This window comes from Chrysemys picta, chromosome 2, assembly GCF_011386835.1.
Source record: "Chrysemys picta bellii isolate R12L10 chromosome 2, ASM1138683v2, whole genome shotgun sequence".
Taxonomy (NCBI): Eukaryota; Metazoa; Chordata; order Testudines; family Emydidae; genus Chrysemys; species Chrysemys picta.
In genome coordinates this window covers 217,730,783-217,756,782 of record NC_088792.1, presented here as the reverse complement: position 1 = coordinate 217,756,782, position 26,000 = coordinate 217,730,783, and the positions used below count along the sequence as shown (strand labels likewise).

At 42.8% G+C, this 26,000-nt stretch overlaps 1 protein-coding gene across 50 annotated transcripts in view; it reads right to left on the bottom strand.

Annotated features, from left to right (window-relative positions):
- The window catches only part of DTNA (dystrobrevin alpha), a 280,266-nt gene that overhangs the window by 104,201 nt on the left and 150,065 nt on the right, over nt 1–26,000 (bottom strand). For all 50 annotated transcript variants that reach the window (XR_010598847.1, XR_010598846.1, XR_010598845.1 and 47 more), the window contains exons 2-3: nt 17,170–17,237; nt 10,115–10,195 (exon numbers count right to left, since the gene is read on the bottom strand). Coding sequence is in view for 47 of the 50 variants with exons in the window: in XM_065585471.1 (XP_065441543.1) it covers nt 10,115–10,195; nt 17,170–17,237 (149 nt within the window). In the remaining 3 variants the exon portion in view is untranslated. The remainder of the gene's footprint in view (nt 1–10,114; nt 10,196–17,169; nt 17,238–26,000) is intronic.

Below are 26,000 nucleotides of genomic sequence, written 5' to 3'. Positions count from 1 at the left end.
ATCAAGATAAAGTTATGTAATGTCATTCTGATACCAACATGGTTATATGCTTCTGAAACTTGGCAAATGCTAGAAGCCCACAACAGGAAATGTAACGCATTGCATCAGAGATGCTTGTGGAGAATATTTGGCATCTGCTGGTGGGATAAAGTAACTAATGCTGATATGTTACAAACTTGGTTGACTCGTGCCTCCCTATACTGGGGGGGCACAACCTAAGGGGGAGGACATGTGACTCCCCCTACATGTCTCCTCTGCCCAGTGACCCCTGCGCTCGGCCTGGGGCCACTGGACTCTTCCCACCCCACATTACCTGCAGGGAGCAGAAGGGGGCTCTGTCCTCCTGCTTAGCCTCATCCCGGCACATTTGGCCACTTTCCTGGCACCGAGCCCCGAGCAGACTCCGACTTGCTCAGCCCGTCTCTGGCAGCCAAGCCTGGGCAGGGAGCGGGCCGCCGTCACCACCTCCCCAGCCAGGCTCTCTCTCAGGCAGCTGCTGCACTGCACAGAGCAGCCGGTATGAGAAGTGGCTGATCCTGCCCAGGTCTGGCTGCCAGGAGATGGGGGAAAGCCGACTGCTGCAGAGGAGCATGTGGATCGGACAGAGACTTCTCTTAGAGGAGAGTCTATTGATAGAGATTCTCTAGCTTACAGTTAGGAGCAGAGGATGGAAGAGGATAATGTAACGGCCAGATCAGACGAGAAACATTCACATAAAAAAATCGGACACATCAGAAAAGGGCAGACAAATAAACAGTGACAAGTTTTTAAAGTGCTTGTACACAAATGCTAGAAGTCTAAATGATAAGATGGGTGAACTAGAGTGCCTCGTGATAAAGGAGGATATTGATATAATAGGCATCACAGAAACCTGGTGGACTGAGGACAATCAATGGGACACAATCATTCCGGGGTACAAAATATATTGGAAGGACAGAACAGGTCATGTGAGGGGTGGGGGAGTGGCATTATATGTGAAAGAAAGTGTAGAATCAAATGAAGTAAAAATCTTAAGTGAATCCACATGTTCCATAGAATCTCTATGGATAGTAATTTCATGATCTAATAAGAATATAACATTAGGGATCTATTATCGACCACCTGACCAGGATAGTGATAGTGATGATGAAATGCTAAGGGAAATTAGAGAGGCTATCAAAATTAAGAACTCAATAATAGTGGGGGATTTCAATTATCCCCATATTGACTGGGAACATGTCACCTGAGGACGAAATGCAGAGACAAAATTTCTCGATACTTTAAATGACTGCTTCTTGGAGCAGCTGGTATGGGAATCCACAAGGGGAGAGGCAACTCTCGATTTAGTCCTGAGTGGAGTGCAGGAACTGGTCCAAGAGGTAACTATAACAGGACCGCTTGGAAATAGTGACCATAATAGAACAACATTTAACATCCCTGTGGGGGGGAAGAACATCTCAACAGCCCAACACTGTAGCCTTTAATTTCAAAAAGGGAGACTATGCAAAAATGAGGGGGTTAGTTAAACAGAAATTAAGAGGTACAGTGACTAAAGTGAAATCCCTGCAAGCTGCATGGACATGCTTTTTAAAGACACCATAATAGAGGCCCAACTTCAATGTATACCCCAAATTAAGAAACACAGTAAAAGAACTAAAAAAGAGCCACCGTGGCTTAACAACCATGTAAAAGAAGCAGTGAGAGATAAAAAGCATCTTTTAAAAAGCGGAAGTCAAATCCTAGTGAGGTAAATAGAAAGGAGCATAAACACTGCCAAATTAAGTGTAAAACAGGATACTGGGCTAGATGGACCATTGGTCTGACCCAGTACAGTCGTTCTTATGGACAGGGGCCGAGGGTGCCAGAGGGCAGATGCAGTGGGAGAAGGGAGCCCCTCTCTCTCCCCTCGGGCAGGCCCATCTGGGGGAGCACTTGACCCCAAATGTCACCCTACGCGTTGCCTCTGGTTACAAAGGACTGGCAATAGATTGTACAGACAATGATTCAAGAAAGAAGGCAGAAGTTGTTTGGCCACGTTGTATGGTTGTCTAAAGACTATTGCTAGACAAGCCCTTTACTGGATACCACTTGGAGGAAGACGGAAAAGAGGAGGACAACATGTGATATTAAAAATGGTTTTGAGAAAGAGGTTGCTATCATGGAAACAAACTATAATGGAGTAAGAAATGTGGCAGTAGACAGATGGAGACAAACACTGAGTTGCCTCATGAGTCACAAGGCACAAGATCATTTAAAAAATAAACCCCAGAGTACCCTATACCCTAGTGGTTACAGCATGCACCTGGGAGGTCAGGAAGCCAAGTTAAAGTCCCAACTCCACATCAGACAGAGTGAAGGTTTGAACTTAGATCTCCCACATGCTAGGGGAGCAGTCTGGTTACGGGGGTAAAGGGGATGGCACCACTGCTGCCTCCATTTGTGCAGAGTAGGAGTGCTCTGATATCGCCTACTGGATCTGGCCCCGTAGGTAACACATGCAGGGAAATGCTTAGTTTGAGAATCCTGCCAGGATCTAGGTGCAAGCTTGCCATCATCAGGACTTAGGCAGCTTTGCACTGCCCACTGGCAGAAATATGGGTGCCTAGAGAAGATAGCTGCCGCCTAACCCTGTAGCACCTGACTAGTGGTTTTAAGGAACTAAATTTTGGACTTAGGCCTCTAAAATGGCTGTTAGGTGCTTTGTGGATGTAGCCCCACGTGATCAGCAGCAAGAACCCCTCAGTTTAGGACCCCTTTCCCCACATGTAGAATTCATTCACCTCTGCTGTCCATCAGAGCCCAAATCTCAAGTCCTTCAGTTTATAACAAAACATTTTGTTTAGCTTTTCATGGGGCTTTTTTGCTTTTGCAGATGGCATATCTAATTTGTGTGCTATTCTTTATAACTCAGGGCCTACCTGCTATGATTACAGGAGCTATGCAAAGTAATACACAAACATAGCTCTCAATTGTCACTCTTTGAGGGACATCACTCATTTTAGTTAGGGTTACCATACGTCCTCTTTTTCCAGGACATGTCCGGCTTTTTGGCAGTCAAACCCCTGTCCGGGGGGAATTGCCAAAAAGCCGAATATGTCCGGGAAAATGGCGGCTCTGCTCCTCCCCGACTCTTCGGCTCTGTTTAAGAGCCGGGCTGCCCGAGAGCTACCGGCTTCGGGCAGTCCCCGTGCCTCCAGACCCTGCACGTCCAGCCGGGCACTTCCCCGCCCGGGCTCCGGCGGCGCAGGGTCCGGAGACACGGGGGCTGCCCGAAGCCGGTAGCGCTCGGGCAGCCCGGCTCTTAAACAGAGCCGAAGAGTCGGGGAGGAGCAGAGCCGCCGCGGCTGGTGGCTCTGCTCCTCTTCGGCTCTGTTTAAGAGCTGGGCTGCCCGAGCGCTACCGGCTTCGGGCAGCCCCCCGTACCTCCGGACCCTGCGCCGCCAGAGCCCGGGAGGGGAAGTGCTCGGTTGGGGGCGCAGGGTCCAGAGGCATAGGGGCTGCCCAAAGCCGGTAGCGCTCGGGCAGCTCGGCTTGGTTTAAGAGCCGGGCTGCCCGAGTGCTACGGGCTTCGGGCAGCCCCCGTGCCTCCGGACCCTGCGCCTCCGGAGCCCGGGAGGGGAAGTGCTCGGTTGGGGGCGCAGGGTCCAGAGGCATAGGGGCTACCCAAAGCCGGTAGCGCTCGGGCAGCTCGGCTTTGTTTAAGAGCCGGGCTGCCTGAGTGCTACAGGCTTCGGGCAGCCCCCGTGCCTCCGGACCCTGCGCCTCCGGAGCCCGGGAGGGGAAGTGCTTGGTTGGGGGTGCAGGGTCCAGAGGCATAGGGGCTGCCCAAAGCCTGAGCGCTACCGGCTTCATGGTTTGCCGGGCAGCCTCCAGACCCTGCGCCCCCGGCTGGGCGCTTCCCCTCCCGGGTTCCAGCTGCGCTGGGGAAGCGCCGGCTGGGGGCTTAGGGTCTGGGGGCTGCCCGGCAAACCCTGAAGCCGGTAGTGCTGGGGCAGTCCTTTCCCCCTGGCTGGGAGTGGGAGGGAGGAGGGGGCGGAGTTAGGGCGGGAAGGGGCGGAGTTGGGGCGGGGCTAGGGGCGGGGAAATGGGTGGGGCCAGGGCCCGTGGAGGGTCCTCTTTTTTTATTTATGAGATATGGTAACCCTATTTTAGTCCCAAAATTATCTCTCTCTCACAAATTTGTTATCCCCTTTTACAGTTGAAAAGTTTACATCAGAAATAAAAAAAACCATGAAAGTGTAATTACAAAAGAGTTATCTCCACTAAAGGAATGAATTCCAGGGCATTAAGTTTCCTGCATGACAATTTTGTGTCCCCCTCATTTTGGGACTTTGTCACACATTGCATCCCACATTTGGACACTGGCAAGTTGAGAGGTATGTAAATAAATATCTTGTTAACTTTGGAGGGATATTGTTATTAAATCTGAAGTGTTGATACAACACAGGAAACCTGGAGAAGGGCATCAAGATATTTTTCAATTTTTTCTGTTTATCTTTTCCATTTTCTTATGCAGAATTTCTTGAATTGTTTAGAAGAATGAGGCTGGACTGGATCTGATTTTATCATGGTTGACAAGGAATTGCAATGACTTACTCTCCCCTCCCCCCCCCCCCCCCCCCAGTGACTTTAGTTAAGCTCACCCTAGGCTCAAGTGCTTGGAGAGCTTTTTAAAACAAAAAAACTTGTGCATAGCAAGAATTTTCCTACAGTTTTATTGCCTGACCTTCAAGGTCAGTATCTGCAATTTTTGAAAAATATCTGCTAAATATTGTTGATATTATATTTCCCTTGTCAAAATTAGCTGTCACCTAAATGTACCTAATTCGATATAGCAGTTCATTTGAACTACACTAAAGCATTGGTACTTGGAAAAGTAACTTATCCAGTTGCATTTCCTTTTCATTCCTCCCCCCTTTTATAACTTTCTGCTTTTAGGCAATAGTTTAGTAGTAGGAAGATATGGATCTCTGTAACATCACGGCTATTTCACACACTCTACCACCCGTTACACAATATCTACATCAGCAGGGAAAACTGCTCACTATGTTCCTGGAGTCTGCTCCAGAGCATTCTCTGATACTGGCAGAGAGAAGAATTCACAGAGATGAGCATGTGGATGTGTGCTCGCACAAAGCACAGCTGCAACAAACATAGGATTGTTCATTATACAGCGAACCAGCATAAATGATATCCTAGAAGGATCACATGCTACTATATACTAATGAGCATCTATACGTAAAAATTGTGGCATTAATAAAATCTCTGTTCTGCCTTTGCCAGCATGGCCCCCTCTGGTATCCAAACAAGCACTGCTTTGCTCCCCAGACACTCTGAGCCTGCAGCTCCCTGCACTTTATTAAATTAGTTCTTTTAAAAGAGCCCTTTAAATACAGACACTGCCTCTTTTTTTCCGTAACAAGTCTACTCTGGTCTGAGTCAGAGTGGGGCTGGTTTCAGCTGGTTCAGGGGGCAGGGCAGAAGAGCACAGCTGAAAGAAGAACAGAGATGGCTTGAGAGGCCGGGGTTGTTAAAAGCCGTGATAAGAGCAGAGTTGTCTTTGAGTTTTTCTTTTTATATCCACTCTTAAATGAAGCAGCTCAGATATAGCAGAACTATTTTTTCCCCATTTCACTTTTGTCTCCTGAATTCTCCACTGCTTAGCACATACTCCACAGCAATTCCAGTGGGGAAAAAGAAGAATTGCTAACGTTAGCGAGATGACTGTATTATTAACCAATTCAGAACCATCACTTGGTATAGTCTTGTAGTGTCTAGATATTCCATCTTGGACAGTCATTGTTCAGCGCTGACAAATGTTTCAGGGAAATTATCTAACTCTCTCCCCAGCAATCACAGCACACTCTAGTCGTGTAAAAGTTCAGGAAAGAGAGAGGAAAACTATTTTGACATTGGAAAAGATGCACAGTTCAACCATTTCAGAGCAATAATAAGTATTTCTGAAGAGCTTGAGAAGGAAATAGTTTCACACAGACCTTCATTCTAAGGGTACAATTTTTGGTTAAATCCCTGTGTCTAGAGCTAGATACATTAGGATTTTGGTACAAATATGAGTGAGGGCTTTTAAATGACACAATTTACTTAAAAAATAAATCACTACCCTCTCCTTTTTCATTTGGAAAACTCAATAGACTATATAAAGGTTAAGGTATCCTAAGTTACTGTATTTAAAGGAAGCATTCAAAGAAATACAACTGAATGGAGAGTATCAGTAGCCATGTTAGTCTGAATCTGTAAAAAGCAACAGAGGGTCCTGTGGCACCTTTAAGACTAACAGAAGTATTGGGAGCATAAGCTTTCGTGGGTAAGAACCTCACTTCTTCAGACGCAAGTAATGGAAATCTCCAGAGGCAGGTATAAATCAGTATGGAGATAACGAGGTTAGTTCAATCAGGGAGGGTGAGGTGCTCTGCTAGCAGTTGAGGTGTGAACACCAAGGGAGGAGAAACTGCTTCTGTAGTTGGATAGCCATTCACAGTCTTTGTTTAATCCTGATCTGATAGTGTCAAATTTGCAAATGAACTGGAGCTCAGCAGTTTCTCTTTGGAGTCTGGTCCTGAAGTTTTTTTGCTATAAGATGGCTACCTTTACATCTGCTATTGTGTGGCCAGAGAGGTTGAAGTGTTCTCCTACAGGTTTTTGTATATTGCCATTCCTGATATCTGACTTGTGTCCATTTTTCCTCTTGCGTAGTGACTGTCCAGTTTGGCCAATGTACATAGCAGAGGGGCATTGCTGGCACACGTTGGCATATATAACATTGGTGGACGTGCAGGTGAATGAGCCGGTGATGTTGTAGCTGATCTGGTTAGGTCCTGTGATGCTGTTGCTGGTGTAGATATGTGGGCAGAGTTGGCATCGAGGTTTGTTGCATGGGTTGGTTCCTGAGTTAGAGTTGTTATGGTGCAGTGCGTGGTTGCTGGTGAGAATATGCTTAAGGCTGGCGGGTTGTCTGTGGGTGAGGGCTGGCCTGCCTCCCAAGGTCTGTGAAAGTGAGGGATCATTGTCCAGGATGGGTTGTAGATCACTGATGATGCATTGGAGAGGTTTAAGCTGAGGACTGTAAGTGATGGCCAGTGGAGTTCTGTTGGTTTCTTTTTTGGGCCTGTCTTGTAGCAGGATGCTTCTGGGTACATGTCTGGCTCTGTTGATTTGTTTCTTTATTTCCTTGTGTGGGTATCGTAGTTTTGAGAATGCTTGGTGAAGATCTTGTAGGTGTTGGTCTCTGTCTGAGGGGTTGGAGCAGATGCGGTTGTACCTCAGTGCTTAGCTGTAGACGATGGATTGTGTGGTGTGTCCAGGGTGGAAGCTGGAGGCATGAAGGTAGGGGTAGCGGTCGGTGGGTTTTCGGTATAGGGTCGTGTTAACGTGGCCATCGCTTATTTGTACTGTGGTGTCTAGGAAGTGGACCTCCCGTGTAGATTGGTCCAGGCTGAGGTTGATGGTGGGGTGGAAGCTGTTGAAATCATGGTGGAATTCTTCCAGGGTCTCCTTCCCATGGGTCCAGATGATGAAGATGTCATCAATGTAGCGTAGGTAGACCAGACTCCAAAGAGAAACTGCTGAGCTCCAGTTCATTTGCAAATTTGACACCATCAGATCAGGATTAAACAAAGACTGTGAATGGCTATCCAACTACAGAAGCAGTTTCTCCTCCCTTGGTGTTCACACCTCAACTGCTAGCAGAGCACCTCACCCTCCCTGATTGAACTAACCTTGTTATCTCCATACTGATTTATACCTGCCTCTGGAGATTTCCATTACTTGCATCTGAAGAAGTGAGGTTCTTACCCACGAAAGTTATGCTCCCGATACTTCTGTTAGTCTTAAAGGTGCCACAGGACCCTCTGTTGCTTTTGAATGGAGAGTGTAAATGAAGATTCTTGAACTCATTTGCTTTCCTCCACTCCTCCTTTATTTGCCATCAGTCTTCCTTATAGAAGACAATTTGTTTTTATGTAGCACCTTTTAGACTCAAAATATCCCAAAGCAAAAATAAGTTAGTGACAATGTAGGCAAATGGAAAACATCATCCTCTATGTGCTCAGCCATAGTTCGCCCACCGTCTTACAATTAGTGCCTCTTTTAGGGCTACTACTGACTTCAGTGGGCTTTGGATCAGGCCTATCGAACTGGCGATGTGAGGAGCGTTTTGGCCTAGACACGTATAAAGCTGTTAATTCTTGAAAAGCGATACCAGGAGCTCACATGAACGCTTGACTGATTTCCACATCAATGCTTATTTCACGTGGAATTTGAGCATTCCGCTGGGAGGTTTGGTCACCCTAGCAAGGTGCCCATGTTTTAAAACTGCATTAATATCCTGGTGTAGGTAGGTGAACAGCCACCTCCTGGCTCAGAGCTCAGGTCCTATCCATTCCCCCTACAGCAAAGGTCAGATACAAGTAAAATTTCACACACGATACGGCCTTTGCTTCTTTGTTACTCTTCTGAGCTATCTAGCATTATGGTCCTGATATCATGCATGAAGCGTACCACAAGAAAACAGTAGACGTTACTGTATCCTCCTCCCTAAGATAGCACTGTTTTCTGAGGCCGGTCTTTAGAAGTGCACTTAGTGCTCATAAATCGTGCTAGATTGACAGCCATAGAGACTGGAGTTTTTGGACCTTTGGTACAGTTATACCGCACTGCTAATTACAGTGCAGATATTCTACACAATGTCCTACCACAGTGCCTCAACCTTTATCCAGAAGGACCATTTCTTCCTTCACTCCCTTTGGGCACAAGCGTATTTCAGTTTCCATAAGCATTCATTCCTTTTCCTGCCTACTGAGGCAGCCAACAAGGGAGCCAGTCATGAAAGTGTCGTTTACAATCTGGATACCTTATTCACTAAGAACAGAACTGAGAACACCAACTCATTTCACACAGGTTACTGAAGAGCAATCTGATGGTATTGATTTTTAATCACTGACTGGGTTTGTTCAAAGTAGTGACTGAGAGGTGCCAGACTATATTCTATTACAAATAGTATTTCTTTTTATATGTTTACACAAACACTACACATTTCATAAATACTAATTATTATTCTATGCTCCATTACCAATGCCTTCAGCCATCCAGTCTCCCCTATGATGAGGCTATTATATCCTTGTACTTAAAATCAACTCAGTTAGATTTTTTTTGTCGCTCAAGACCAGTTTATGTGGTTACCATGGAAATTAAGTGAAAATTTCATCCTCTTTGACAAACAATTACAAAAAATAAAATAAAGTAAGGAAACACAATCACCTCAGCTATTTTCAGTGCGCTTCCTTCTGAATTGAGCATGACTGAACTACTGTAGCTGTAGGAAATAGTACTTGGCAGCCTGCTTGTGCCATGGACCAAGCCTATGGTCCTCACTTAAGCTAAAAATGCCTATTAATATGAGAGGTATGCTAAAGAGGTGACTGCAGATTTGACCCCTGGCTAGTAACCTCCTGAGTGCTCTACCCATTCTTCATTTTCTTTTAAAAGCTTTTCAGACTGGCTTTCGCTGATATTTGTAGGCCACAAGCAGCAGATTTTTCTGCAGCACAAATATTTACAACCTCAAAGCAAAGAGCTAGCTGCTGAGCTGCACAGGTTTCATCTATATTTTTTTAAAACTCCCTCCAGTGCAGCTCTTCTGGTGGCAGCACAAGTGTTTAGACCAGTCATTGTTACTGTTAGTGGAGGCACATTGGTGGGATTTTTTTTAATAGCCCAGTGTAAACAGGCCTAGTGAGAAACGTAAAAATTCTATCTACAAAACAAATGGCAAAGTCTATGGTGTCGTGGATTTTTTTTTTTAAACCTTTTTTAAAGCTCCTGGTATTTTTCATAACCCTGCTAAGAGAAACTGTTGTTTTTAAAAGAAAAATAATCACATTTAGAAGAAGCATTAAAGAACCTCTCCCCCCAATAGAAACATTTCCACACTTAATGCTTTGAGGATAATTAACAGTATGGAATTATTCTATATTTCTTTATTACCCAGGCATTCTTATTAGTGTCTCCTAACTGTACATTAAAATAAATCCATATTTTCCTTTCAACTGGAGAAGAAACATATCCTACAGTGGTAAGACTAATGATGGTACTTGCAGTTAACAACTGACATACTTACAGTTGCATTTCTTCTGTACAAATCTAAGCTTGCATGCTGTTCTGTAGGTGGATAAACGGATGCGATCCAGATCTTGAGCCCCTAGTGGAAGAGAATTATACACATGCTGTGACATTTCCCTGGGGTAGAGTCCACAATGTCTGCAAGTACAGTGAGTCGTGTGTGTACTGTGACATTCTATACCTTGGGGGAGCGTCTTGTAACCCCCATATTCCTCATTTATATATAGTTGTGATCTTACATATAAAGCATTCCATGTGAGGTATCAGGGGAAAGGTTATGAACTGCTGAAACCCACTGTTCTATGTAAATATGTATATCTTTAGCGCAAATGAAGTTATGAAAATTGTGTTGTATGGTGGTCATTAAAACATGCTGTAAGTTGGGGAATCAGCCAGATATTAGATCCCCAGAGACAACAGCAAGGAAAGTAACCAACACCCGTGCGGGGTGTCAAACAACCATCAATAGCCATTGTCCAACAAGGGAGCTACAATTCAATGACTCACCTGCATAAGGCCACACCAGGGGAATTGCTCAACTTTACCTGGGGACTCAGCAATCCCCACCAGACATGCCTGGACTTGTGTTCTCCAAGCACATAGGACTGAAGGTGTAAAACAGAACATAGGGGGCCCAGGCTTCACCTTTCTCCTCCCCCATCTATGCTGCAAGCAACAAAGACACTCAGAAGAAGACCGAAGACTCCAACATAGGAGCCTCGGCTGGGTTGAAGGGACAAACCTGTATATTAAGGACTGAAATATCCAGTGGGGTGAAAGAAACTGCTTAATCTAGTTGTTGCCCAGTCTAATAGGGCTGTGAGTTTAGACTGCGTGCTTATATTTTATTTCTGTTGGTAACTAATTCTGACTTTTTGCCTAACACTTAATATCACTTAAAATCGATCTTTTATAGTCAATAAATTTGTTTAACTATTTATCTTTACCAGCAAGTTTGCCTGAAGCGTGTGGTAAATCTGCTCAGGTTTGCTCTGGTGTATGTCCACTTTCCATTGATGAAGTGGTGAGCCAATTAATAAATTTGCACTGCTTGTCTTGAGGTACAGTCCTGGGAGCTCGGGGGATTTGGCTGGTGCCTTTCTCCATGTGATTCATGAGTGGTTCTGGGAACATTCATGCAAGCTAGTTGCGTGTGGGGCTCCAAATGCTGGTGTGCTGAGTGGTGGGGAGGGTTTGCTGTTTGTCACTATCAAGGCATTGTGAGAAACAGACCAGGCTGGAGAGATAAAGGGGCACACTGGTCCCACAGTCCCAGGCTGCACCCCGGGGATCCCATCACATGTACCTGTTCCTTGTTAACAATGTACACATAGGAGAAAGGACATAGAAGCACATGCTATTCAACATTTTCAAGGCTGCCTATTTTTTACGGGGGAAGGGGAGGTTAAAACACATTCATGAAGAAAGCCAAGGACTAGTAAGCCTACACTGTCTGTTGTTTTGAAGAAACAATCTGGTCAAGCTTCAGGCTAAAAGATAAACTGGCCAATCTCCAATATCAGGGAAAACCTCCATCTAATTTTAATTTTTAATGACAAAGCTAGCAATAAATATCTTCAGCTGTCATCAGGGCCGGCTCCAGCATTTCTGCCGCCCCAAGCAAAAAAAAAAAAAAAGCCGCGATCGTGATCGGCGGCGGCAATTGGAAAAAAAAAAAAAGCCGCGATCGGCAGCGGCAGTTCAGCGGCAGGTCCCTCACTCCTAGAGGGAGTGAGGGACCTGCCGCCCCCGAATTGCCGCAGGTGCCGCCCCTCTCCCTTGGCCGCCCCAAGCACCTGCTTGTTAAGCTGGTGCCTAGAGCCGGCCCTGGCTGTCATGCCAGCTCAGAACAAGGTATAGTCAGAAGACCAAATTAGAAACAATACAACAGCTGAACTTAGAGACTGGTAGATGACAAAGTTTAGGGCAAAAAATATACTGCAAAAGAGTGGGCCACATTACCACTGATGCTGAGATTTGTTTTTTTGTGGTGGGAGCCTCAGGGAGTCAGTTCATACCCAGACTGGCCCTGGAGACTCTAAATATACAAAGCTGGCAATGTCCCCAAAGCATCTGCCAGCAATGCTTTTCCTGCCCACATCTTTTCCCTTTTGCCAGGGCTGGAAGGGGAGGTAGTGTAGGAACCAACTAGGATGGGTCTACTCCCACTGAGAGCCCCTCTGTGCCACTCAAGTAGCCGGAAAGGGGTCAGAATGAGGGTGGGGATCTGACAAAGTATCTTCAAGCATCAACCCATTGTTCATTACTTATAATATTTTTTAAAACTCAAAGGCAGATGAGTAGATTTTTCTTACTTAACATATTTACTCCCAGGCTGACATGTCATACAAGAACTAGGCAATTGTTACTACAGAGGTAGTTATGAGAAAAAGAATTCAGAACTCCCAATTGTGGCACGCGGGCTTATACCATGTGGCATATTAACTTTTACTAATACAGAGTCAATGACATTTTCAGATATTTGTGTTTTGAATGTGGTTGCAACTATGTAATAGAGGAGAATTTGCCCCATCAACTTGAGAGCAACTTCATTTCTGAAATAGATACTAAAACAGAGTTACACACTACAAAGCTGCTTGAAGGACTGTCCAAACTCATGTTCATTCCAAATACAACTAGTGTAAAATTAGACTGTCAATAGAGTGCAGTGAAGTGAAAATATGGCCATCTTGTTTTTTAACTGGTTTCACAAATCCCTTCTTTGAGATATATAGCAACATTATTAGATCTGCCACTGGGCTTTATAATTGTACATTATGCTTGTGTTCACCCACTCTTTGATGAACAATCAGGCATTGGCTGGACCCAAACATTTTAAACTTGCACTGATCTCTTCTGTCTCCTCAGCATCTGCCCCGCTGCTGACAGATTCTCCCACACCATTCTCCCAGTACTCTCTACTAGTTCCTTTTCACAGTTGGCTGTCTTAATACCATCTGTTCCTGGCAAAAGGTACTCTGAACTACTTAGCATCAGGTCCTGAAAGGTTTTCATTTTTCTCATGACATGCTTTCCTGTTAAAAGCCTCAGTTTTTCTCTTCTCCTTTAATATTTTGCTGACAACACTGAGGAAAGCTGAAATATCTGAGGCAGGGTACTGCAATGTCTCTAACACAGAGTCTTTCCTTTTTTATTAGGACCAATTAAGAAAACCAATTCCTCTTTTTGTAGCCATCCATGTATGACAAAACAGATTGCTATACAGATCACCTTTGCTTACCCCATAAGAATTGGGATAATTGGGGAATAACTTTGAACTGATTGTTAAGGTCTTATGCCTGTGTTATTGCAGCTGAATCTTATTAAATGTGCTTTGAGAGATCATTTTATGGTTCATTAGATTTTTCTTTACAATGTTGTGTTAACATAAACCAAGTAATATTAGTGTATTTATATAGTGCCATTCAACTATGGCTTTGGAGTGCCTCTCAAAGGTCTTGTTACAAGGCTTAAATAATTTTCTATAAGTCTCTGGGATAGGTATTGTTGTATCCATTTTACAGACTGATAAACTGCAGAGGAAAAGTTATGCTACTTGCCCAAGGTTCATAGTGAATTGGTGAGAGAGCCAGAAAGAGAACTCAGCAATCATGTCTCCTAGTTACTTGCTATAATCACAATGTTCTTATTGCATAGTCAATAAACATAATTTCTACACAATGGGCAAGATTCTGTGCCACTAGTAACAGTCGAGGGGGAGTGCATGATAAAGTGTCTTTAAAGCCACCCCTGTGCTGTCCAAAGGCTATTGGACTGCTGGACTGGAAGGGTTTTTGACATAACTTAGACAGCAGCAGGAGCATAAATTATGACACACTCTCCAAATTACACTCAGGTCCACTGTGCTGCCAGGAATATTCTCAGCACCACGTGCTTTAGTCCCACCCCCAACACACCCCGCCTTCCATCAGCTGCACCACACTCCTTATGCTGGGGCTTGAGATGCGCTCCTCAGTAGGCAACTTTAGAGGTGGCCCCACAGTGCCTATAGTGGGGAAATTCTCCCCTGGCTTTTAGGGCTCCTTTATGCCACTAGAGACCTTTTACGAGATGTAAAGGGTCTGGTGCAGAAGTGAGGATCTCCAATATGTATTTTGTAGGCATTTAGGAGAGCTGAGCAAACTTATATGCAATACATTTTGCCATTTTTGCTGCTTGCAGAGTGATGTTTATGAGTTGGGTGAAAACATTTTTTTAAATGAATTGGCTGGGCAATGCAGGAAGTTTATTACTTCTGCTTCTGTCCCAAACATATCTAGTGTTCTCAGTTCAAATTTTGGCTTCAGTCTCAAATTTGTTCTTCCAAAAACTTTCGTACAAACAATACCTTACTTATATGCACACTAATGAAAAACAATGAAAGATGTCAGGTGGGGATAAGGCAAGTCAAACTTCAGTTTCTAAGTTGCCTAAATGATTGCCAATAGTTTCTCTTACTATTTGATCAGCTGCAGTATTATAGTTTTTTCCTTCTGGGAATTCTCAGCACATTTCATATTGTTGGCACTTTGAAAAGAGAATAAAGCAATAAATTGCAAGCTTTGTCTCATGTTTCCCTACTTTGTAACAGTACTCTGTGTCTACTCGATAATCTATGCTGGCAGCCCCAAGTGGATACATGTTCTGTTCACCATATTTTGTGGTGCATCCATCAGTTCATTCCCCTCTAGATGGCACGTAAACGTGTCAGCTAAAACAGCTGGTATTCCATTTATTTTGACACCCTAGTGTGCCTTTTTAGTTGTAAGAGACAATGTAAACTTTGACCTCAGAATTCCAAATAAGAGAATACACCTCTACCTCGATATAACGCGAATTCGGATATAACGCGGTAAAGCAGTGCTCCGGGGAGGGGGGGGGGGGGGCTGTGCACTCTGGTGGATCAAAGCAAGTTCGATATAACGCAGTTTCGCCTGTAACGTGGTAAGATTTTTTGGCTCCTGAGGACAGTGTTATATCAAGGTAGAGATGTACTAGATATGACACTAATACATAGAACAATTGTTTTAGGAGTAAACACTAAATACAGAGGAGCCTCAGAATCCACCTACCATGTAAAATGTGATTATCTCAAAAAGATCTATGCCATTGTGCAGGAAAACCGCCCTATTTAGTAGAGCATGTAAGCATTTCCTGAAATGACCTGAAGAAGAGTTCCGTGTAAGGTCAAAAGCTTGTCTCTTTCATCAATTGAAGTTGGCCCAATAACAGATATTACTTCACCCATCTTGTCTCTCTCAAGCCTTACTCATCTTTAATCTTTTCCTCTTTAAATGCATGGTTGGTTTTTTGCAAACAGCACAGAGAAGAAAACATTAAATACATAACCATACATAAGGAAATAAAACATTAAAACACTCTACATTTCAATATGTAGAAAATGGTGTATAATAGCTATTTGTGTATGGCAAAGGCAAAAAGCAAAACTTGAAACAAGCTGTAAGAAACCATCACAAACTCTTAATAAGGTTCAAAATAAAATAAATGTTCTGCTTTAGAAGTGTATATATTAGACTGAAAAAATAATATCCCATGGCCAGACAGCAAGATAATATAGGATGGTAAGTTTCTCCATTGTCAAGATGTCCAGTACTTTACTGAGGGCTTCATTCCATACCTATTAAAGTCTGGCTCAGAAGGAACATGAGGTTCACACTATTGGGCAACACCATAAAATAAGGAGGGAATAAACTTTTCTAAGAGGTGTATCCTTATCAAGGTCCAACCCCCTAAATGACTTAGGTAGTTGTGTGGGAAAACCCAAAGTCATACCAGCTTGCATTTGACCCTTTCCCCAAAAGTTCAAAAATTAAAAAATCCTGCCACACCTTTGAAAGAGCCTCCAACACAATTGCGGCACCAACATATTCCAGAATCAGTCTGGCCCATGTCTACATAATCAGGGTGTTGTCAAGTATGTTCTCTGCAACAGTGAACATGGGCTATTCAAATAGTCAGTAAAGACAGACAATGCAGCTATAGGTTTCCAGAATTTCCCTCAGAATTTAAAATAAAGATAAAACAGGAATTTTAAGGAGGGATTCTCAAAAACACTCAGCATTGTCCTAACTCTACTCCCATTGACGTCAATGGTAAAAAACAAAAACAAAACAATAAAAAAAAAACATGACCTATCCAGGACAAGAGTTGGGCCAATACTGAACACTTCTGAAAACCTCACTTTTAATATTCAACTCTCAGTTCTCGATGCACCTTTTAGATGGAGGATCCAAAACCTTGAAAAATGGCATAGATATAGGTAATCTGCTAGACATTTGTTAGATATATTTAATATTTTTCCTTCAAAGTCTGTTAAGAGTCTAGCAAAGTACCATTGTTCTGTCAACATTTACTAGTTTGAAAGTACTACACCTCATGGATATAGATTATAGTATGACCATAATAGAGCTAAGGGATATACCTGATCATTCTTGTCCAAAAAATTAGGTAAATCTAGTAAAATCAGGAAGATCCCAAACTTTATACAAGGAAAACAGTCTCCCAAAGGAAACAATGGATTGTTCACAAGGGAGATAAGAGGAGTGTGGAGTAGTTAGGAATTGGGGCAACTCTTGTTCATATGATATTTTGTGGAGAGCTAATAGGTTAGTTATTTTAGAACAGATACATTTAGACCATACAAGGAAAAGGATACATTCAAGTGGGATATCTGGGATTTAAAACTGTTCCTTAGAAACCTTGTGTTTTGGGGATGATTGTTTTCTTTCTCCATATGTTACATTTGTGAAATTATCAGTATTTTAACTTCTTTGGATGAATTAGCTATTATTGAAACAGAGGTAAAATAACAACCTAGTTCAGAAGATCACAGAAATCAGGGATGAGAAAGATCTATTCTGCTGTATTAGGTTAATTAAATCCACCCTCCTGCAATTTCTTTCTTACAGTAAAAACACAATTATTTAGAATGAGAATGGGACAGATACTTTAAGTAAGGTTTACTGATGTTATGTTGTATCTAGTTCATCTTTTGCAATGAAACAGTTAGATCTCTAAAAACACAGTACTTACGCATTTCGGCAAACAGCTGCCTTCTTTCTGCCATGGTATTTCCTCTTTTCCCACAATCTTCAATCATTCTAAAAGACAAAATCACCAGAAAATATTTAATACCCACAAGCTGAACATCAGCCCTTGCCAGCCCTACCGTGGCACTGTTTGGGGGAAAATCAGATCACATTCTCCTCCGTGGCCTAGACTTTGCTTTCAATTTAGTGTGCCCTAAATAAGGGGATCTTATTGGTAAATTATATAAAGGAAGAAGAAATCAGAAGATGTAATATCTCTGCCTCTACCAACCAGGGTTGAATTCAAACCAGTGCCCATAAAATGAAAGGCTATTTAATCTCATTAACTATCTCTTGAGCGCCCCACTACTGCGGATATTTCTAGTTGAAATAAACAGTTCATAGTGAATAAATTTATTAGCTGAATTTAGCCTCTTTTTGTTTATGAATTGTCCGCAAGCTGCTTACATTTTTTTAAATTTGTTATTTAAAGTTAGTCACCAAATATTCTCTATAGACAAATAATTAGTTGTAAACAATTCATTATAAATATCTAATAGTCAAAATGTGACCTGGATTGGTTAGTGTTGATTTGGCACAGGGGTCACATGGTTCTGTATTGATTTCCTAACTAGATTAGCTTATTAAGTAAGAGTAAGGCCACTCATTTACATATTCAGAAATTGTTCTCCACAAACGTTCTCTAACACTTGCATAATAGGCAGTTTCTACATAATATGCCGGTCAACTCATTTGCAGAAATAAAAAAAAAGGCAAAAGGGGAACAAATGTAGGGGCGTTTTTACTTGCAGAAAAATGCTTAAAGTATTTACCTAGGTCTAGTTATCAATGTCTGGTTATGATGTTTAAAGGGTAGTGTTTGGTTATGTACTCCCTTTCGATCCCACGCGTGACCATCCACATGGGAGGGCCTTCTCTATTGAAGGAAAAATAGTATTTTCCAAACCACATGTACCATTTTCTTTCAGAAGCATAATGCTAAAATAATCTTTTCCTGGTTGAAAAACCCTTTAGTCTAGCAACTATTTCCTTTTTCATGCCACCTCATCATCCTGTCGCTTTGCCCATATTTATTTGTTTTTCTGTACAGGCGTTTCTTTGGCACTCATGGTAGTATCTGAGCAGCCAACATACATTAATGAATTCATTCTCCTGTGAGCTAAAGTAGTATTATTAACTCCATCTCATAGTTAGGGGAATAGAGGCACACAGGGATTATATGACTTGCCGGGGTCACAAAAGGTCTGTGGCAGAACCAGGAGCAGAATCCAGATCTCCTGAGCCCCATTCAGTGTAGCACCTTAACCACAACACCATTCTTTTCCTGGAATGTTATATTGTTACAGCTGTTCTTTATACGGAAGGCATGCTTTTGAGACCTTTAACTTCTATAAATAGGCTGATTATTATTAATTTTCTTTATATACTGTAATCCATAACCCCCTCCAGCAGGCAAGGGCCTCATTGTGCTAGACATTTTACAGATATATTGTAAAGACAGTCCTTGCCCCAAACAGTCTTAAAAACATGATACAACAGGTGGGTGAAACAGGATGCGAGGAGGTCAGGTAACAATGACACAGGCAAATTACTGCCTAGACTGCCTCTGTAGGCAATGCAATTCATAGATGTCACTAAACTAACAAGTTGCAGTAATCTCACTTAGTCGCTTCCTATTCTTCATCTTTTTCGCAAGGGTAGGAAGCAAAGTAAGAGAAAGTATCTTAGTGTTACATGAAGCTAAGAAATAGTTATTTTCAAGTCCCATTGGCAGAAATTCAGTCATATCTCACATCTTCAAAATCTTCTTTCCATATTATTATGAATTTACAAAACTAGTATGCACCAAACCCTTGACGAAATCAAGATGTTACTATGACCCACTGGTCATCGTGCATTGTGTCCCCCCCACTGTGCCCAAACCACAGAAGATTGGAATCTGTTTCAGCTCTTAACTACGCAGCTTGACTCTTTAGCACAAGCTGTAGAGACTCATGCTTTCAACTCTGGACATCTTCAGGTCAAACCCCACTATCAGCCGAGATAGCAGCTGCAATGTTATTTTACTCTACTGATTCTATTATGCTTATAGTGGACAACAGTTCACAGAAAAATAGCAACTAATGTTCTAAAGTTCTTCTCAACAGGAAATAACTTTTCTATTGCAGATAAGATAAACAGTTATAGTGCATCTAACGACAGTTATTTTCATGGGCTAATTAATAAGGGTGTTGATCAACAAGGCAGTAAACTTCAATATACTGCAGATTCTCTTGCTCAGAATCCCAAAATCTGTTTCAAAACTCAAGTTTTCCAGTCTCTGAAAATATTATTTAACTTATATTGATATGCTGAGTTGATGCCTTCTATGTCCACTGTATACAATAGTCCAGCTTCAGGAAATACAGTAAATAAATAGTTTAGTAGTGACTGAGTTTGATCTGACTCTTTCAAAAGCAATCTGTTCCTCTATTTCCATGCAGCACCAAGAGCACTATCTATTTTATATATTTTTTTTAAATAAAATCAGGAAATAATATTCTGTTCTGCAGCATTTGATAAGAAAATTAAACATACTTCTCCCCCCAGCCTCCTTGCTGTTATGAGGCTTTCATTTATAAATATTGTTAAAGACTATGATTACGGTTGCCAACTTTCTAACTGATGAACCCCGGACAGCCTTGCCCCGCCCCCTACCCCTGAGATCCCGCCCCTTCCCCTGAGGCCCCACCCCCTGCTCACTCTTCTCCCCCTTCCCTCCGTCGCTCACTCTCCAAACCTCCCCCACTCACTCCCCCCTCTCCCCGGACTCACCTGCTGCCCGGAGCAGGGGAGGGGTCAGTCACCATAGTGAGGGGTCAGGGCCGGGGCAATTGGGGCATGGCAGGGCAGAAAGGGGGGGGAACAGAATCCCCCCCGCCCTGGGTGGCAACACCTACCTCTTGAAGCCCGGTCCAGAAGCCAGCCACTTCTCTCTGTCAGGCATCAGCAGCTGAGCCAAGAGCAGCTCCTCCCGCTGCTCTTCCCACCCCCCAGTGGCGGAGGCTGGATGGCGATCACCCTCCTATGTCCAAGCCGATCAAACAAAAAGGACTCTAAACAGAATCGCCCCAAGAGCCCAAACCAAACCAGCTTTCCCCCGCTGCAGGGGGAAAGGATTGATTCCCAAACACAGTGCCCAGGAGTGCCTGCCTTTCTCCAGTCCAACCCCACTCCCTCCTGAGCTCCAGACCCCACATGCAACCCTCTGTCCTACCCCTTCCAGGCAGGGCTGGAGATCACAGCCAAATACAGCTAGCTGAACTTCCCCCCACTTAAGCCACACACTATTTGCCCCAAAGCCCTGGACTATTTATTTCACCCCAACAAGATGTACCCTGCAATGTTCATTAACCCCTTACAAATACCCCAGAATACACAACCCCCAAAGGGCCGAAGGACTTTTCATCCAAAACCCTGCAATATCCAGACCTCCCCCCACCTTTCTTATTCTCCTCCCAAAACAATCACACCCCAATGCCCCACAATAGTGACTGCCGTCCAACACACAGCTTGCAATGCCAACCTCCCGAAACCCTGCCGCAATCAGTTAATTGCTTGGATTCTAGCCGCTCTCTCTTTTTGGCTTTTTGTGAACAATTTTCTAAATGTCTTGGTTTCATCCCACAGTTGAACCGGGAAAATTACTGACATCTCTAAACTCTTCATGGGACAAGAAAATTGTTTCCTTCCCACACCTACCTTTGGGAGGACAAGGTGTTAGCACCTCTTCTTAAACAAGCAGTTTTCTTGTCCTTGCTCAAGAAGCTATCTGAAATGATACCTTGTTGGACAGGGATGAAAGTTAGATATGTGCCTGGATACCTTGTTGAATCAAGGCCTTAGGACGGGTTGAATGATGTTACTTTCCTGCTATATACTAGACAAAATGAGAAGTGCAGTTTTCTACACAGCTGTTCAATTTTTTAAAACCAGCTTTGGCTAAGCAATAATATTCTGTTTTCAGTACAGACTCTCTGTCTTTAAACCAGGGGTGGGCAAACTCCGGCCTGCGGGATCGTCCTGCCTGGCCCCCGAGCTCCTGGCCCAGGAGACTAGCCCCCGGCCCCTCCCCCACTGTCCCCCTTCCCCGCAGCCTCAGCTCACTTGCTCGCTTGGCTGCCGGCGCAATGCTCTGGGCAGCAGGGCTGTGAGCTCTTGGGGCAGTGCAGCTGCAGAGCCCGGCCTGACCCGGTGCCCTCCTCTATCCGGCCCTCCATACAATTTACGAAACCCAATGCGGCCCTCAGGCCAAAAAGTTTGCCCGCCTCTGTTTTAAACCCATTATTTACACATTTCTTCTTTGTAAGTTGATTAAACCCTTACCCATGCACCCATCAACCGCTGTTACTTGGGACACTCTGGTTTAAATCGTCCTCTGCAAACTGTAACCCATTATTTCTTTCTATAACTTAGTAATACCAGAAATATTGATTTTGAAAAGGAAGCTACCCTCCAATATCTAGCCAATAGTTATTTTAAATAGATCTTGAAAGCTGCAGCCAATACCCATGCATGGTCTATGGTAATGTAAGATGAATTAATGTGAAATTGTCTCTTCCCCTTCCCTTCCCTCTCACCCCCATAAAGAGATACTGTGGGTCAAATTCAACTCTGGTGAAAGTTGGTGCCACTGTGCTGACTGCAGTGGAGTCATATCTGTGCTTACTTCAGAGGTGAATTTGGTCTGGTGAGTAGGAGGTTAAGAGAGCTGTTAAGAGCTGGGTAAAACCATATTTGCAAAGTCAACAACTTCAGCAATCCTTGAAGTTAATAACTAGAATCCAGAAGGGCCATTTCAGACCCTTTCCCCCCTTAATGGATTTATTGGTGCCTTATGAATGACTTGTTCCATTTCTTTTAATGAAGTAGGCCTCTAATAGGTCTCTCTCAGCTTTACATTCCAGCACTAATCTTTGGCAATATAATAAAATTGTTCAGTGCTCTTTCCTGAGGCTAGGTATAATTGCATTGCACTTACAGTACTTGTTTGTACTTTATCTAGATGAGCTACTTACAGTGTAGGAGAAAAAAAGCTGTTACTAAGCTCATATCAAATGTGCCTCAGCAATTCTGCCTCTTCAACAGCTTGTCTTGTTCAACTTCTAAATTTAAAAAAAAAAAAAAATCCATGCCTTGATTCATACATTTAGTAAAATGTTTTCTTCATTTTTAAGAAAGAATGTGATCACAGACTGTTCATTAGTTTCCCTTTTGGGAGTTCCCTAAACACAGGATTGGCTTTTCAAAAGCACACAGCACTGGTATAATTCTTCTCTCATTGAAGTGTTGCCATAAACTTCAATGGGAGCAGCAGTGGGTTAAGTCTGAGCCTGTTTGAAAAACTGACCCTTAAAGTCTGAAAAACAAATCATCCTCATTAAAAAAAACAAAAACAAAAAAACCAACACCACCAAAAAGAAATGGAAACAGTTTCCTGGTCACACACTTGAAAAAAAGAGTCCAAATACATCTATATCAAAACTAATGGACACTTAACAAAGGCTACCACAATTCTCATGCTTCAGGGCATGAGCAAATCACCAGTTGCAGTCACCCCATCATCTGCAGTAATGCCCACATCAAGCATTCAAAAATCATGAATGAAGCCAAAAATAATTATGAGAGCCTAAATAGTTATATTAAACTTTTCTTTTTGGGGGGGTAGGAGGGATTTTTCTCTTTGCCTTCTGGTTTATGGGCCATGAGAGTACACTCAGGACACAGCTTTTCTCCACAACCATAAAGACTAGGAACTTACTCTTTTTCAATATGAGCTGAGAGATTCTCACTACTCCAAGAGCAGGACCTTTAGGAAAAACTCCATATATCATTAGACACATGATAAATTTGTAAGATTTGACAACATTGTGTGTTGCACAAATTCCTGGATAAACTAAGGGCTTTTCCAGCCTTGCCCTATCACTGGCCTACTGAATCTTAAGAGGTGGCACTGCCAGTCATCCATTAGGTCAGATCTTGTGCTTCTTTGAAAAGCTAATCTACAGAGAACTAAAATGTTGTAATAAAAGCACCTGGACAGAGGTAACACTACTCATGTTTGTGCTCTAAATACACTCACCTCAAATGCTTTTCACTTACTGACCAAATCAGCTCTGAGGGACCTTTCAGCAGTGCTTGACCTACATCAAATATAATGTGTAACAGATTAACTTAAAAAAAAAAAAAGCCTGTAGATTTAGTGATAACTCTCCATGGCTCTTTCCGACCTCCAAATTCCTAACACTATTTCCTTACAACTTATTATACTTGCTCCAAGTTTTCTTATGAATTTTACAACAAAAAATGCCAATACCAATTTCCCCTCCACTCGAATGTGAAATGTCAAAGCTGTTGCGCATTTGGGGATGGTGGGGAGAAATGTAGCCCCTAACAATAACTTAAATTTGTACCTTTCAATTCCCTTTAAAAATACATCTCATAACAAAACAAAACATTGACAACATGCAATGTGTCAGGCTTGTTTGTCTGTGCCAGTTTTTAAACACTAGGGTGAAAGCCTGTCCCCAGTGAAGTCAATAGGAGTTCTGCCCTTGATTTCAATGGGGCCAGTATTTCACCCTTCAGCTACTGTTTATTCAATGTGTTTGCAAACTCTGTTTTTTAAATATAAAAGTAGCATCAACATTAATATTAGTCTATGACTCTCTCATATCTGGTTTGCTGTTCTACTTCCTTTGACTTGGGCAGCAAAAAGGACATTTTATAGAGAAACCTGTAATAAAACTCAAGTGATAAGATGGCAGAGGGTCCCGAAGAGAAGCATCAGATAGCTAATAATCTCTTTCCTTAAGACAAAGCATGTTGACTCCTGCTTTCACTTGGGGCTCTTCTTTGGCAGTGCAGTGCCACAAGGCAGGCTGGAGCATTGCACATATAATTAAATTCCTACAGAGCTAAAAGGATTTCTTAGCTTTCCTTGTGCTGGTACAATTAAACCCACATTCATTTATAATAAGCTAGCAGCGACAGAACTAGGTTGGGGAGGGTTTACTCATTTCAATGCTGGTTCTAGTTTCTGGTACACAAAGATCTGATGCCTATTTTACTGTAGGACAACAACTAGTTTAATCTCCTTTGTAAATCATAAACAACATCTAAAGAAACTGTGAATACTATGCAAGAAAATATGTGGCTAAACAACTACAATTATTGATTACCCATGCACCTATTGTGAAATCAGCTGAAATCTTCTTTCTCCACAATAAAAACCTGGCAACTGATTCATTAGACCACTGAGTTTACAACCAATTTGCTTGTTTCACACGGGACTATGTGGCTTAAAACCGTTTTGTATCATTGTCTCCTTAACTGATAGTTTTGGATACCAAAAATCTACCAATCAAATGGATAGCCATGGACTGAGAGAAGTTCAAACAACATTGTGAACTAAAAATAGCTAAAAATATTTCTTCTCTCTAAATTGAGGCTAGAATGAACATATGACAAAAAAGACAGCACACATGGGGCACAAATACAGTAGGATAATACACTCAGACATGGTACTTCAAAAAGTACCAAGAGTATCACCCAATATAATAGTGGCAAGTAGCTAGAGTTAACTAAGAAATCATTATGGCATGTGAGAGCCCATAATTACACGCAGGGACATATTTAATAGTAAGGAATGTAACTCTATCGTATGTAGAAGTTTTCAGGGTGCAGAGTTTTCTTGGAAAAGCAAGAGATGAAACAGAGAAGAAATTTTTTTTCTACCCGATGCCTTCTAAATTTTTTTCAATATTTGCCGAAGAGCACATGTGGCTGTGATTTAGGGGCCTTCAGCTTAGGTTCTCCCAGCACAAGAGAACTGGAGAAGTAAACTCTTCTTAATGTCCACCACATAAGGCTATCTTATGTTCCTGGCATATCCTAATACAGAAGGTTAATGTAAGCTCTTCTGTTACAAAGCTATCCATAATGGGGTGTATGGGCCCTTTAAGAATAAAGGGATACAGAAAACCCCGTTCCAGGTGTTGGAATGAACAAAGGCCAGAAAATGGCCTGGTAGCAGATGAGAGGAAGTCGTCCTGGGGAATTAGGAATTGGATGAGGGATGCACAAACCCCAAAACACTGTTCCTTTAAAGGCCTGGGATCAGGAGCCCTATAACGTGTGGGGGGACAGAGTTTCCCTCTCTTCCAGCCAACTGGAAGGAGCTCTCTGGAGAAGCGCAATACACAGATTGCCTTCTCCTTAGAACAGAGGAGACATGGAAGAAGATGGAAGGCAGGGCCAGAGGACTGAACTCCAGCCAGGAAGAGCTGGGACTGGCGGCTTTGGATGGACCAGACCGTCAGAGGAAGACCTCTGAGTATGGCAGAAGAGCCAGAGCTAAGTATGAACTGTTGAACTAAGATTCTGGACTTCATGCTGGGGATTGTTTGGATTATTTTGTGATTAAGGATGCCGAGTGAGGACTGTGTGAACTTTATTTGATATTAAACCCACCCCAGATAGGGATGCTGTGAGCCACCACAGAGATGGTGTGGGGAGCTGAAGGGGGCTGCAAAAGGGGTAGGATGCCTGTAAAGCAAACTCCTGGCCATGAGGAGATGCTCAGGTTGTGGCCACCCTGCTAGGCTTTCTTGATGCAAATCTGTTCGGTCTTTGACTCACAGCAAATCCAAGTCCTAAGGTATCTAAATTAGCCAAAGGATTACCATATATCTTGCTATATATCAGTCTGGTTCATTAGTTTTTCGTGATTAATGAATAGCTGAAAATTTAGTGGAGGCAAGAATATTAGCAAAA